Source organism: Hordeum vulgare, chromosome 5H (assembly GCF_904849725.1).
Source record: "Hordeum vulgare subsp. vulgare chromosome 5H, MorexV3_pseudomolecules_assembly, whole genome shotgun sequence".
NCBI classification, from domain to species: Eukaryota; Viridiplantae; Streptophyta; class Magnoliopsida; order Poales; family Poaceae; genus Hordeum; species Hordeum vulgare.
In genome coordinates this window covers 364,999,297-365,013,015 of record NC_058522.1, presented here as the reverse complement: position 1 = coordinate 365,013,015, position 13,719 = coordinate 364,999,297, and the positions used below count along the sequence as shown (strand labels likewise).

General features: G+C 43.7%; 1 protein-coding gene across 1 annotated transcript; it reads right to left on the bottom strand.

Moving 5' to 3' along the window:
* Nucleotides 1-256: 256 nt before the first annotated feature.
* LOC123395371 (acetyl-CoA acetyltransferase, cytosolic 1-like) lies at nucleotides 257-7,185 on the bottom strand. Its single transcript, XM_045090363.1, has 14 exons — nucleotides 7,073-7,185; nucleotides 6,840-6,883; nucleotides 5,844-5,942; nucleotides 5,573-5,746; nucleotides 5,365-5,470; nucleotides 4,551-4,689; nucleotides 3,603-3,680; nucleotides 3,458-3,523; nucleotides 3,070-3,155; nucleotides 2,358-2,457; nucleotides 2,045-2,155; nucleotides 1,917-1,958; nucleotides 1,658-1,744; nucleotides 257-611 (listed from the first exon to the last, which is right to left on the bottom strand). Exons 2-14 carry the CDS (start codon nucleotides 6,856-6,858, stop codon nucleotides 522-524), a joined length of 1,197 nt encoding a protein of 398 aa, XP_044946298.1. The 5' UTR covers nucleotides 6,859-6,883; nucleotides 7,073-7,185; the 3' UTR covers nucleotides 257-521.
* Between the last annotated feature and the right edge of the window lie 6,534 nt (nucleotides 7,186-13,719).

The window sequence follows — 13,719 nt, the reverse complement described above, 5'->3', positions numbered from 1 at the left end:
CGGACCGGAGCAGCATTGGACGCATGCGCCGACCCAAACGCAGAATCAAACGTTGGTGTCCGTCGAATCGACCCAAAAAGACAAAAAAAAAAGGACAAAAACGTCATCGGTTTGAATCGGCCGGTTGGAGTTGCTCTAAGGATACAGGAGGTGTTGCAGTTGCTCTAAGAGGGTAGAGGATACTATTTTCTTTCCAAATTTAGATTTAACTGGGTCATTAGATTTTTAGACATGACCACCAATTCCTGAGAGCACATTTGGCAGCACAATTATGCTTTATTGCAATAATTATTATTATAAACCAAGAATTTCCAAAAACAGCTACACCAGAAAATAAAAGAACAATAACCTTGAGTAAGATCAGAAACCGGCACAGGAGTTCTAAGTTAACCAATTACTTAATCTGGCACAGCACTATCAAATGCAGTACTAGAATTTTACATGGAGACACACAAGCACCTGAAACTGCCAACCTCAGAGGCAGGCTCCATCTTTGGTGTTTGTTACAAGGTCAGAACTCCTTACGCGAGCTCTATAACAAGTGCAGATGCACCGCCACCGCCGTTGCAGACACCAGCAACTCCGATCTTGCCACCCTTCTCCCTAAGAACCTATTGAAAAAAAGAAACATATTGCTTAGTTTATTAATTTTACAACAACTATGAGAAACGGGCATTGTAGACACGACGACCTAATTAAGATGCTGACAACATCTGAACAAGCGAGGATACAAATACTGGAAACATGGTAAATGAAATAGTGGAATATAATTTTCAATCTTTCACATATCCTTTTTAGGCCCTGTTTGGAACCATAATAGATTATGATAATCTGGATTATGAACATAAATTATATAATCTGGTTTATAAAAATAATCCAGGTGGGTATGTTTGGAGGCCAGATTATATAAACTGTAAACCAGCTTTTAAATTGTATAATGACATGTCTGCCCTCTGTTTACAAGGAAAAATAGGAAAATGGCAGTGGCACTGCGTAATTTTCTTGAAGTTTACAAGGGTAACACGTCATTTGGAATCCATAATCTTATTTTAGCTGGGGTAGAGCAGATTATGAGATTATAATAATCTGGTCACCTAGTTTATAAAATCTACAATATAAACTGTCCTGTTTGAAAATACAATAGATTATAAAAACCAGATTATATAATCTGGATGGTTCCAAACAAGGCCTTAGTCTCAAATGTGGAATAATTGTACGGGTTAGAGAGTTAAGTCATTTCACATATATTTTAGACACGAAAAGGAGTCACGGAGATGCCCAAACAGTTAATAAAAATGCCTCCCCCCTTACCGTTTGTGGTATTCTGCAGACAAGAAGTTAATTTTGCATTATAAGAAGTTTAAAGCTTACGGTTACTATTGCTAGATATCATTATTTACTCATGAAACAGCTTCTGCTAGAAGATACTCCCTCCGTTCCTAAATATAAGTCTATTTAGAGATTCCACTACGAACTACATACGGAGCAAAATGAATGAATCCACACTCTAAAGTATGTCTATATACATCCATATGTAGCCCATAGTGAAATCTCTAAAAAGACTTATATTTAGGAACAGAGGGAGTAGGATGCATGCTGAAAAACAGACTGGCACAAGTGATCAGAACGGAAAACAACACCTAAAGAAAGAACTTACACCAAGAAGGGTGACCAAAATGCGAGCACCACTGCACCCAAGTGGGTGTCCTAAAGATACAGCTCCTCCATGTACATTTATCTTTTCCTGAAAGCATAGCCGTTGTCAGCATGGGAGTTGTAACTATCATCTGGCAATCGTATTAATAAGTATTGCTGGTTAATAGCGAGTTATAGTTGTCGAGATTTATTTCCTGACAAGAATATTCACTTATTTTCAGGTGCAAACTTAATTTTGGTTGAAACAAGGGAGCACTTACTGAAGGAATCCCGAGAAGCTTTTGATTTGCAAGTGCAACAGCCTGTATTCAGAAATAAAAATAATTATCATTGCAAATAATGTAATTAACTAATTACTATGAAGTAAAGAGAAATGATCAAATGGTACCGAAAATGCTTCATTAATTTCATAAAAATCAACACGAGAGGACTCTAGGCCAGCATTCGTGAGAGCCTTCGGTATGGCAAGTGCTGGGGTAGTGGTAAATAGTTCAGGAGCCTGCGTAACATGGGAATTGAAAAATAATTATTCTGGGATTTCAATTTTGGTAGCAAATAACCTTCACTCATTACAATTACAGATAAGTATTCCAGGAAAGATGGGCTACTATAACCTTCAAGAACCTACATAATTATAGGCACTTGCCTATAATTGTACTCTACTCCCAGCTAAGATAAACAAAATGGGTACTCTAGCTTACTTGGGCTGCGTCAGCAAATCCCTTGATCCTTGCAAGGACTTGCAATCCAAGTTCTTGAGCCTTCTTCCCACTCACCAATACTAATGCTGCAGCGCCATCACTGTTCCACTCAAAAGAAACAGATATTACTCGGTGCAGAAGCATCACAGTTTTCAGTGCATAAACAAACACACCAGGAAGTTGGAGGGCGTACATACAATGCCCGTCAATGACAGTCAGTGCAGATACTTAGTTTCTAGCTTACCAGTTCCTTGACTGGCCTCTCTAGGACAGTTAATGTATATGACTACATGAGGATTCCTGATCTATCAATAAGCAATGCATCGAGACGCTAAATTTGCATTGTCTTGAAAAGTTAAATACACAAAAGGAACCTCAACAATTTTGTCTTGAAAACGATCCAATTTCAGTTATAAATACAAAATAAAATATGCCATCTCTTTGGCTGAAGTAAAAACATTCTGAGCAGCCCAAACATAAATGTTAAACAGGAGTAGCACTTTGGAACCAAAGAGCAGTTGAATATGGCATTACAGAAGACAACAATAACACAATTCAAATGAAATGCATAGTGTAGAACAAAGTATAAAATGTCAAAACAGAAAGAAAGAAGGAAAACCACATCTTTCAGAATCCATGCAGTGGTTTGAAAACGATATGTGACAGAAGGACTTCAAAAGGCTTGCAAATAAAATAAATGACAAGCAGGTACCTTATACTAGAAGCATTTCCAGCAGTAACAGTACCAGCATTTTCCTTGAATGCTGGTCGTAACTTCTTCAGCTTGGCTGCGTCAAACTACGAGACACACAATAGTTATATGATGAATATGAGAGCCTGGACATTTATTTACAAGATACAAAAAAATGCAAACTACATATTTTCCTTTTGCAGTTAACTTATATGATTAAGATAAACCATTGACATGTTTACCAACAACATAATACATTAGTACTTTAGCCTAGTACGTGAAAGCACCGCATTAGGACCAAATACTGCCCCAAATAATCTGCTTGTTTATAATGAGATATAGCTTTTGTTAACTAAGTGACATGGGGCATAGCTTATTTGTGCCATCTTATACTTATTAGAAAATTTACCTTGTCTAGACTCTCATCTTTGTCAACAAGTACTGCAGGTTTCCCTCTACCAACAGGAACTTCAATCTGGATGATAGGACATAGATCATTAGGGAAACTAATAAAGGAACACTTTCTTACTTTGCCAAAGAGACAGAAAAATCACCGGAACAATCTCCCATGCAAAAGCACCACTGTCACGAGCAGCAATTCCACGCTCATTACTTTGAATAGCATATGCATCCTACATAAAGAGTATATATAAATTTCAGACGTCACGAACTAAGGAAATGGGGAAAACTGAGTACGACTAAGAAACCAGGGGCATGGGAATAAAAATCCCAATAATAAATATATGGATTGCAGTTTAAGAAGAACAAAACAGTGAATCTTAGAAGATTTTGGAGGCATCCGACAGGTTTAACACTGGTATATCAAATTCACCGACGACAACAATAAAACACAAAAGGGAGTACCCAATACCAAAATCTCCCACAGATTCTAGGGAACGGAATTTCTAGGCAGCGCTTCCCTTGCCTTTCTTTTTGCAAGGAGGCTGATTCAACCCCAGGCCTCCAAGAAACAAGTAGAGATAATCTATAATGTGCAAGGCCCACCCTTCTTAGATTTTTTTTAAGTAATTGCAAAGTGATTTAAGGTGCAAAGCGTATTTTACTGCACTGAAGACCAACCTATAAGTAATATCTACATGTCTCAAGCAAGCATACAAACAAAATCTGTGAAATCATGTTTGAATCAAGCAATGAAAGGCTCATTTACTCAGCCTACCCTAACTAGTAGTGTAAACTAATAGTGCATAATAGACACTGGATATAATGCAGAATTGCAGCTATTGCACCAAAGTATACATGATTATGTATGAGATGAAGAAACAAAATATAAAACAATGATCCTGCATGAAAATGGCGATAATGGCAGTGATCAGTTCACACTGGAAAGACTGATTGTATGTGCACTTCTGTATTTGGTATTAATATTCACCACTACTGAATCTCCATACATAACAACTAAGACAATGTGTGCCCTTTTGGCGCTGGACAAGTATAAGAAATATTACATCAGAATGTGGTTATTCCAATTTGTGGCAAGTTACCTGGTCTTCTCTCGTCAGGGCATGATTGTCAGCACAAAGCTCAGCGCACACTCCCATGGCACAATCACCGTATACATCCCAAAGGCCATCCTTAAGCATGCCATCAACGAGGCTGTCATGTCCAAAACGAGATCCTTTTCTGCATTTCATTGAACAAATCAGTAAGTCGGCACCAAGACATAAACAGCCGTACTCAGCTGTTCCTTTATTTTTTGCAGGTCATCTTCGGGGCGTCTGGATGGAACCGTACGTGGTCATTACTCAGGCGTGCAGCAGTCAGGGAGCATATGGCCAATGGGTGCAACCACTGGGAGACGGTAGCACGGGATACGTATAACCAGTTTGGATGGTGGTCCGATAATAGGATGGGTGTTCAGTCATCCGGCCCTATTTTCGCCGGTTGTGGCATTTTGTTGCTTTCGTTTTAGTTTGCTTACAAATTTGTGTTGAACTACGTACTTCGTTGCTACTTTGATTAATAAAATGGCTGTGTGCATCAGATGCAGAGGCCGGGGCATTCCTCCTTTTTGGAGAAAAAAAGGGCATAAACAGCCATATTTTGACAGTGAAGTTTTAAATCCATGTTAACGAGGATCCAAGAACATAATATAGTGTAAACATATTAATAAATAATGAATGAATGATGCAACACGAAAGTACTGAAAAGGCAATCTAAACTTAAGATCTGACACATGAAATTTCGAACAGGTATTTTGGCATTGTATTCTTCCTAGTATGCTTACTGTATGCAAGAAAATGAGTGTACTTCAGTTATGCACTACATAAAAGTAGAACCAGAGAAAACTTGGCTGACCTGGCTTCAGCGATGTATTTCGGAGCATTTGACATGCTTTCCATCCCACCTGCCACAACAATGTCATTGATTCCCAGTTGAATTGATTGCGCAGCAAACATGGTCGCTGCATAGGAAGGAAAGAAAACGGATCATGGTCAGAAAAAAATGGTTCACTTCAGGAAACTGAATACACAGATTATACAAGCATGGTCACATGAATTCAGACCTTTCATGCCAGATGCACAAACTTTGTTGACTGTGGTGCAAACAACCGTATTTGGTATCCCTGCACCTAAAGCAGCTTGTCTTGCAGGAGCTTGCCCCAAGTTAGCACTCAAGACATTGCCAAAGAAGACCTCCTGCACAAGGGATGGATCGACATTTGCCCTTCTCAGAGCAGCTGATCACCCCAGTAATTATTTTAATATTACAATGTTATTACCAAACCAAACAAAATATACCATCTGGGATACACAGAGAGAAAGTATTGATATCACCTTCAATTGCTATAGAGCCAAGTTTCGTAGCAGGCAAGGAAGACAAACCACCAAGGAAACTACCCATAGGGGTGCGTGCAATCCCAACAACACATACATCTGTCAGTAATATAAAAGGAAAAGTTATTAATTGCAGCATACCGCAAAACCATCTAGCAGGCTCCGCTGCAATTGCTAACTACACAGAGCATGATTATACTCTGAAACTTCTGAATGCATGATTAAACAAAGAAGATCAGGGAAGCCATCTGGCGAATGCAGATTTCTCTTTATCTGATGCTCCCTCAATTTTTTTTTATTTGTACAAGTTTGCGAAAGGCCCCAAACAAAATACAAGAATCTGTTGTCTGTAATGGTGTCACGCTGGTAGAGAATCAACCGTTTCCCCTTCTATTTTCTTTTTTGCGGTTGGAATCAATTGTTTCGTGGCAAGTTTAGTTACGAGTATGGCAACTTTAGTTGTGAAGCATGGCAACTTTCTTGGATGACAAGCTTCAATTTTTTTTTGTGATTTGTTTTTATAGGATGGCAATTTCAGTTGTAAAAACATCAAGGTGGTGTTACTTGGTGCCGCACGTGTGGCACTTATCATTTGGGAAAAAACAAAAGATGACTAAGCTGATCTAGAAGAGGAAAAGGAAAGTAGCCTATAGTCAATGATGGGCATTATCACCGTGGTGATGTTGCTAAGCCTATCAGCTATGTTATATACTGGCAAACGCACAGCATAATTAAAATATGCCAAGGATCGAGAAAGAAAACAAAAACCAATATGACTGGCAGGTATATATAAATAAAAATTGGAACAAAAGACTGCCAATTGGTGCCTATCGACACGTTAGATCAATGTTTAGCTGAACCGAGCCAGACCCACAATCCTTTCGGTGCAGATCGCTTCTGTAGTAGTAGTTACAGAAAAACTGAGTCTGAACTCTGAAATATACTAACAGCGAGCAGCTGATTGCCTTCTAAAAAGCTGGTACTATGAAACAATACCTCTGGGGTCCGAACCCATGGCCGCTCCAAAGTCCAGCTCCGACCTGCAAAATCAGAACAAGCAACCCGACGTCAGCCACCTCAGACGCAACGCAAGCGCGCCACGGAATCGAGCGAAGAGCCGTCGCATCGCACGCGATTCCTCGACGACGGGGGTGAATGGGGGGGGAGGACTCAATTCGATTCGACTCTGCAGGTGACAAAGGAGGTAGGGTGGGGAAGAGAGAGCGTGCCTCGATCTGGCGGCGGCGGAGTGCACGAGGAGGGGGCCTGGAGGAGTCGAGATCGGGGAGAGGGACAAGACAGACACTGAAACAGAGAACGGAGGTGGACTGGAGTAATCGACTGTCCGCTTCCGCTGTTATATAGGGCTCCTCGGGCCGTTGTTTAGATGGCATCTCGACCATCCGCGGTCCACATCGCCATGGCTGTAAAGGAATGAATGAAGGAAGAGGGGCTGATTTGGTTACAAGTTTTATTATGGCGGTTGAATAAAAAAGAAGAGTCGTAATTAAACGACGGAATAAGGTAACCTCCTAATTCGTGTGCGAATAAAGATTGAATAAGGTAAGCTCCTAATTCGTGTACGAGTAAGATTGAATAAGGTAAGGGGGCTGCTATCAATTCACCGGTGGATATTTACTAAAAATCCATCACCTCCACAGCGGTTCGATCTCGCCCATAGCCGTCCGATCCGCTCCTGATTTAATTCCTGAAATGATGATCGAGTTGCAGAAACAATCGCTTTGTTGCAAAAAATAAACTTTGGATCCATTAAATCCCGAAACAACGGTCGAGTTTCAGAAACAATTGCTTTGTTGCAGAATTTTTTTCCCTTCGTTTTTTGCAACATCGATACTGGTGCGGAAGATATTTTTTGCAACAAAGGTCATGTTGTAAAAAACTTTTGCAACATAGGTTAGGTTGCATAATATTTTTTCTTCGTCATAGATATTGTTGTGTCTTATTCCTGCAACAAGACATTCGTGCAAAAAAAACTTGCAACACAGATGATGTTGCAGAAAAAATTTCTTCCTCGCGGCCGGCGTCGGGTCGACGTCTTCTCGCTCGCCTTCCACGTGGGCCAGCTCGCGCAACCCGACCTCAAGCGCTGCCTCGACTACGCCGCCGGCTGCAGCGTCGAGGACCTGCAACTCCGCCACACCGGCGAGCTCAGCAACATCCTCGTGCGACAGACGCTATTCCCTCCCCGCGTCGTCGACGAGGACCTGCAACATCGACCGGAAAAGACAAGCTGCATAAATGGTGAAGGCCGATGCAGGTGATCGAGGTTGTCGCTGGTCGTACAGGAACCGCTGGGCGCTACCATCCTCAACGAGGGTCATGGCGAACACTTGAGTAGGAGATGAAGGAGTTGGGGATCTGGCTCCGTTTGGTATGCGAAGAAGACGAGTCAATGTCGTGAGGATAAGGGCGATGCGTGGTCTTGGGTGGACACATGGCACTCGTCTAACGCGGTTGATTGGCTAGAAAACCAGCCGGATGATTTTAAGTGTTTTCCATAAGGTAAGCTCCTAATTCGTGTACGAATAAGATTTTCCTGATTTTCTGAGATTTTCTCATAACTTAACAAATTTAGGGGGTCAGTCGGCTGTTCTTTTTAAAAGATCGGCCGGTTTGTGAGCCGTTAGATTTGGATATATCGAGCGGCTGACTGACACGTTTGACTATTGCAACAGAGATATTATTAAGGAAAACGTTTAAAATTAACCGGTTGATCCAACAGCTTCGTAAACCCCCTCTCTCGATCGACGCGTGTCCCACATGTGCTCGGTCGCGCGCACGCCGTCTACCAACCGCTCAAACCTTATCTCTTTCTTTCTTTCCCTTCGTCATTACCTATGTATCTGCATCGCTCTTCTTCCTCTATCTCAGAACTGGTAGCAAGCCAACCATCCATCTGTGTGTATGGAGACGTCGGAGGCGATGCCTGACTGCGCCTTACTGCAAGTTCTCACCGCCCAGCCGCGGCTTGCTTCAAGCTCTTGTCGCCCGGCCACGTGTTGTCGTTGCTGCAAGCTCCGGTGGCGCCGGTGCTATCATGGAGCTCGCCAGTCACGTTACAGCAGTGCATCACCGCTGGACCGCCGGAGCTACACAAGCGGTGTCGCGTGGAGCTCGTCGTCGGCCGCGCTGCAATGGAGAATCGTCGACGGCTCCCCGATGTTGTGTTGCAGTGCTCGCCGTCGGCGGTTGAAGTTGCGGTGCATCAATCGATGCTCCAATGGAGCTCGTCGACGCCAAGACCCCGTGGAGCTCCTCGACACCATTGTTGCATCCAGCGCTTCATCTTGACGCAATTATTTGCAATGGAGCATCGCTGGAGCCGGAGCCGTTGGTGCTGCGTTGGAGCTCCGACGGGGCTGCAATGGAGCTTTCGTCGGAGCCGTCGGTGCTGCGTTGGAGCATCGCCAGGGTTGCAATGGAGCTTCGTCGGAGCCCTCGGTGCTGCGTTGGAGCTCCGACGGAGCTGCAAAGGAGTTTCGCTGGCCAGAGGTGCTGCCATGGGAGCTACAATGAAGCTCTGTCGAATGCCATCCATGCTGCGTTGAAGCTGTCGGAGGCTCGCTGTGGCGTTGCTAGGATTGGATGGCCATCAGCGCGTAGATCAGATGGTTAGCGAGGCGGATGATTTCTCTAAGAAATCATTCGATTGATTTGTAGCAACCGCCTATTATTAAAGAATTCTTCGCAACACAGGTTTTATTGCAGGAATTTTTGGGGGCATGGTAATCAAAGTGGTCAACCGTGAAGGGCAAAATCATTGTTTTGACCTGGTAGACAAAGTTTAATGTGTTTTGGCACATGTTTCAAACTTTACTTGTATTTGACCCCTTTTGCTACTATTAATCATCGAGACGACAGGGTTAATGGATTGTTGTCATGATAAACAACGATAGATCCCCCGCCATGTTACATGGTAGTGCATATGTCTCAAAGTAAGCTATCACCAATGGGCCCGATGATAGCCTTCTAACTCTAATGTTACATGCATTGACGATAAATGACGAGAGGGGTAAGTCGCTCGGAGGCCTTGGATGGGCCACCCACCCACCCATTCAACCCAAATATTCTCCACCCACACCGAGTTGCTGCCCTCCTCTCTCTCTCACCAAACTCTTCTTACACCCTCTCAAATTGGTGTCATTTGTTGAGTGAATAGGAGGTTTTTCATCCCTTGAAGTAATCAATATTATCCTCCGCCTTTTGGTTGGTTGAAATCATATTATGTGATGACGTTGTTCACTTTTGAGCAAATTGTAATTTTGATGACTTTTCTCAAATCCATTGCTAAAATGGATATGTATTAGTTTAATGACAATGTTCTGTTCATGTTTAGATGGCGTTTGTTTTTCTTTTTGATAATGTGGTCTAACACGGTAATCATGTGATGTTAATATGATTATGTAGATGTGTATGATGCTTAAGCAAAGGGGCTAAGATGCCCTTTGTATATAGTATTGGAAATATGCCCTAGAGGCAATAATAAATTGGTTATTATTATATTTCCTTGTTCATGATAATCATTTATTATCCATGCTAGAATTGTATTGATTGGAAACTCAAATACATGTGTGGATACATAGACAACACACTGTCCCTAGTGAGCCTCTAGTTGACTAGCTCGTCAAGGTTTCCTAGCCATAGGCAAGTGTTGTCACTTGATAACGGGATCCTAATGATGTGATGGACAAGACCCAAATTATAAACTTAGCATATGATCATGTCAGTTTATTGCTACTGTTTTCTGCATTTCAATGTATGTGTTCCTATGACCATGAGATCATGCAACTCCCAGACACCGGAGGAATACCTTGTGTGTATCAAACGTCACAACGTTACTGGGTGACTATAAAGGTGCTCTACAGGTATCTCCAAAGGTGTCTGTTGGGTTGGCATGGATCAAGACTGGGATTTGTCACTCCGTGTGACGGAGAGGTATCTCGGGGCCCACTCGGTAATACAACATCACAACAAGCCTTGCAAGCAATGTGACTAAGGGGTTAGTTATGGATCTTGTATTACGGAACGAGTAAAGAGACTTGCCGGTAACGAGATTGAACTAGGTATGGAGATACCGATGATCGAATCTCGGGCAAGTAACATACCGAAGGACAAAGGGAACAACATACGAGATTAATTGAATCATTGACATAGAGGTTCAACCGATAGAGATCTTCGTAGAATATGTAGGAGCCAATATGGACATCTAGGTGCCGCTATTGGTTATTGACCGGGGAGTGTCTCAGGTCATGTCTGCATAGTTCTCGAACCTGCAGGGTCTGCACACTCAAGGTTTGGTGACGTTTTGGTATTATTAAGGTCCCGCACTATACCGGGAGTGACGACTGGGTTACGGAGGTCCACTAGGTGGGCCCACCCACCCCAAAGGGTCTCATGGGCTGTGGGAGGACGTGGACCAGCCCTAAGTGGGTTGGCCAAAGCCTCCACTAAAGCCCAAGGCGGATTGGAGGTGGGAAGGAAAGAAACCCAAAGGTGGAAAAGTTGGAAAGGGTTTCCAAGTGTAGAGGAGGAATCCTACTCCTAGTAGGATTGGATTAGGACTCCTCCACCTCCAATTTCGGCCAAACCTTGAGGGTTTGAGGCTGCCTCCTCCCCTCCGTCCCTCCTATATATGCTAGAGGTTTTAGAGGTGAGGGCTAACCCTAATTGCCACGTGCTCCCTCTACTTTTCTCTAGATATGTTTCTCCTCTAGTCTAGTTTGGTAGTGCTTAGGCGAAGTCCTGCTAGATTAGTTAACCACCACCACCACCACGCCGCCGTGATGGAGAACTCATCTACCTCTCCGCCCCTCTTGCTGGATCAAGAAGGCGGGGATCGTTATCGAGCTGTACGTGTGCTGAACGCGGAGGTGTCGTCCGTTCGGCACAAGATCGGGATGGATCGTGATGGGATCGCGGGACGGGCTGCGATTTGGATCGCGGAGATGTTCCACTACATCAACCACGCTGTCGGGACCCCGATCCTAAGCCATAGGAATCCAGCCTGTAACACATCGCATCCCTTTGCGGTCTCACGCACGGTTAACTCCACGGCTGCAGCCTTACCTTAGCCGGGACCGTTTGCGTCTTTTGACTCGCATATGCAATAGTGCCGCTAGCATTCCAATGTCAAAGAATCCGGATCGACAAGTCTAGTCATAAATCAAAGTGGCAGTACCGCACAGGGACAGGCATACATGACCCAACAAAGCAGGTGTCGGTCACCAGCGAATGTAGACGAGTCGTAGCAAGCTACAAGGACTCCATTACATCGCGTGACATTTCCCAAAGGGGACAGACACAACAGCTAAGAAGGACACATGCCGGTCAACCAATGTGTCTAGAGCAGTAGCGAGCTACCATGGCTCGTTGGATCACAAAGGGGCATTTCCCTGTGAGGAGTGCTACTAAAGTTCACGGCTAGGTAATCGAACCCCATACATATCAAGCATGACACACGTACGCATGGCATACTGATATGTATAGATACATCGATGGCATCACAACATAACCATAAACATACAAGCTTTACTTAAGAGGCTCGGAAGAGCCACACACATAATATTACACAGTAAGGGTCTCACGACCCATAATAGCAGTCATTCAGTTACAAGCCAGCGGAAGTGTCTAAAACTGTCTGAGTACAAACAGGTGCAACTAGAAGGCACATGGCCTGACTATACTACATACCCAACCTAGGGCCAGATCGTAGCTGGGACACCAGCTACTCGTCGTCGTCGATGTCTATGAAGAACCCTCCATTAGGGTCATTAGCAACCTCTGCAACATTTATTAAACAAACATGAGTATGGAGGTACTCAGCAAGACTTTAGGATAACTAACTAATCATGAAATGTATCAATAAGGTATGGTGGGGTTTCATGCGGAAAGCCAGCATTTGACTCGTGGCTAGACAACTTGCATTTTTAAATAATTTTGACAACTTGATTTCTCGCACACGAGTCCATTAACACCACAACAATACACCATCGCGGAATCATTCCGTCTCCATACAGAAATGCCGTCCACGACACTCACACTTATCTTGACAATTTTATGAGTAGCCATTGAAGTTATCTATGAACAACATATGTCTCAAAGTAGTCCATATCCGCGGACGCGGCTATTCGAATAGATCATAACCCTGCAGGGGTGTACTTCGTCACACACGCTCTCGCCACTTATCGCCATGTGCACGTCATGCACCTCGGCAACCTTCAAGCGGAAGCCCAGCGAGGGAGTCGGCCACAACCGTTAACCACACTAGTACCTACTCCAGGTTTATCGCCTATCTGAGAGTAACCCGTACGGAAGTCCCGCCGAGGTTTCCGCCACGGCCTCAAACGATGTGCGCAGGGTTCCCAAGCCCACCATCCGGGTGCCACTTGGTACACCGTGCCACTGACTACCGCATCACAGCCCTCTCAGGTCAGCGCTATGCACGGCCTCCAGCATGACTATAAACACCAGAAACTACTTGCAACTCCTGGACCGAATACTAAGCGATTAATAAGTCGAGAGGGTCAATTAAGTATCCCAACGTGTGGTAGTATCTAGTCTTGGATTACATACACGGAACTCAGTTCCTAAGGATGGTTCCAATGAAACAACCCGCCATGTACTCCTACACAGCCTTTCACCGGTACCTTTACCAAATCAGGTTCAACACACAACCTTTGCTTACCGAACACATTCTCACAATTCTGTTCATCTCCCAGATGACAGACCATACACAACTCTAAGCATAGCATGCATAGCAGGATAAGGCACATCATGGCTCAAGCAACTACCAGGTATGCTAGGTTGCAAGGTTCAGCTATTTACTGTGACAAGGATAGGTCATGCAAAGGAAGTG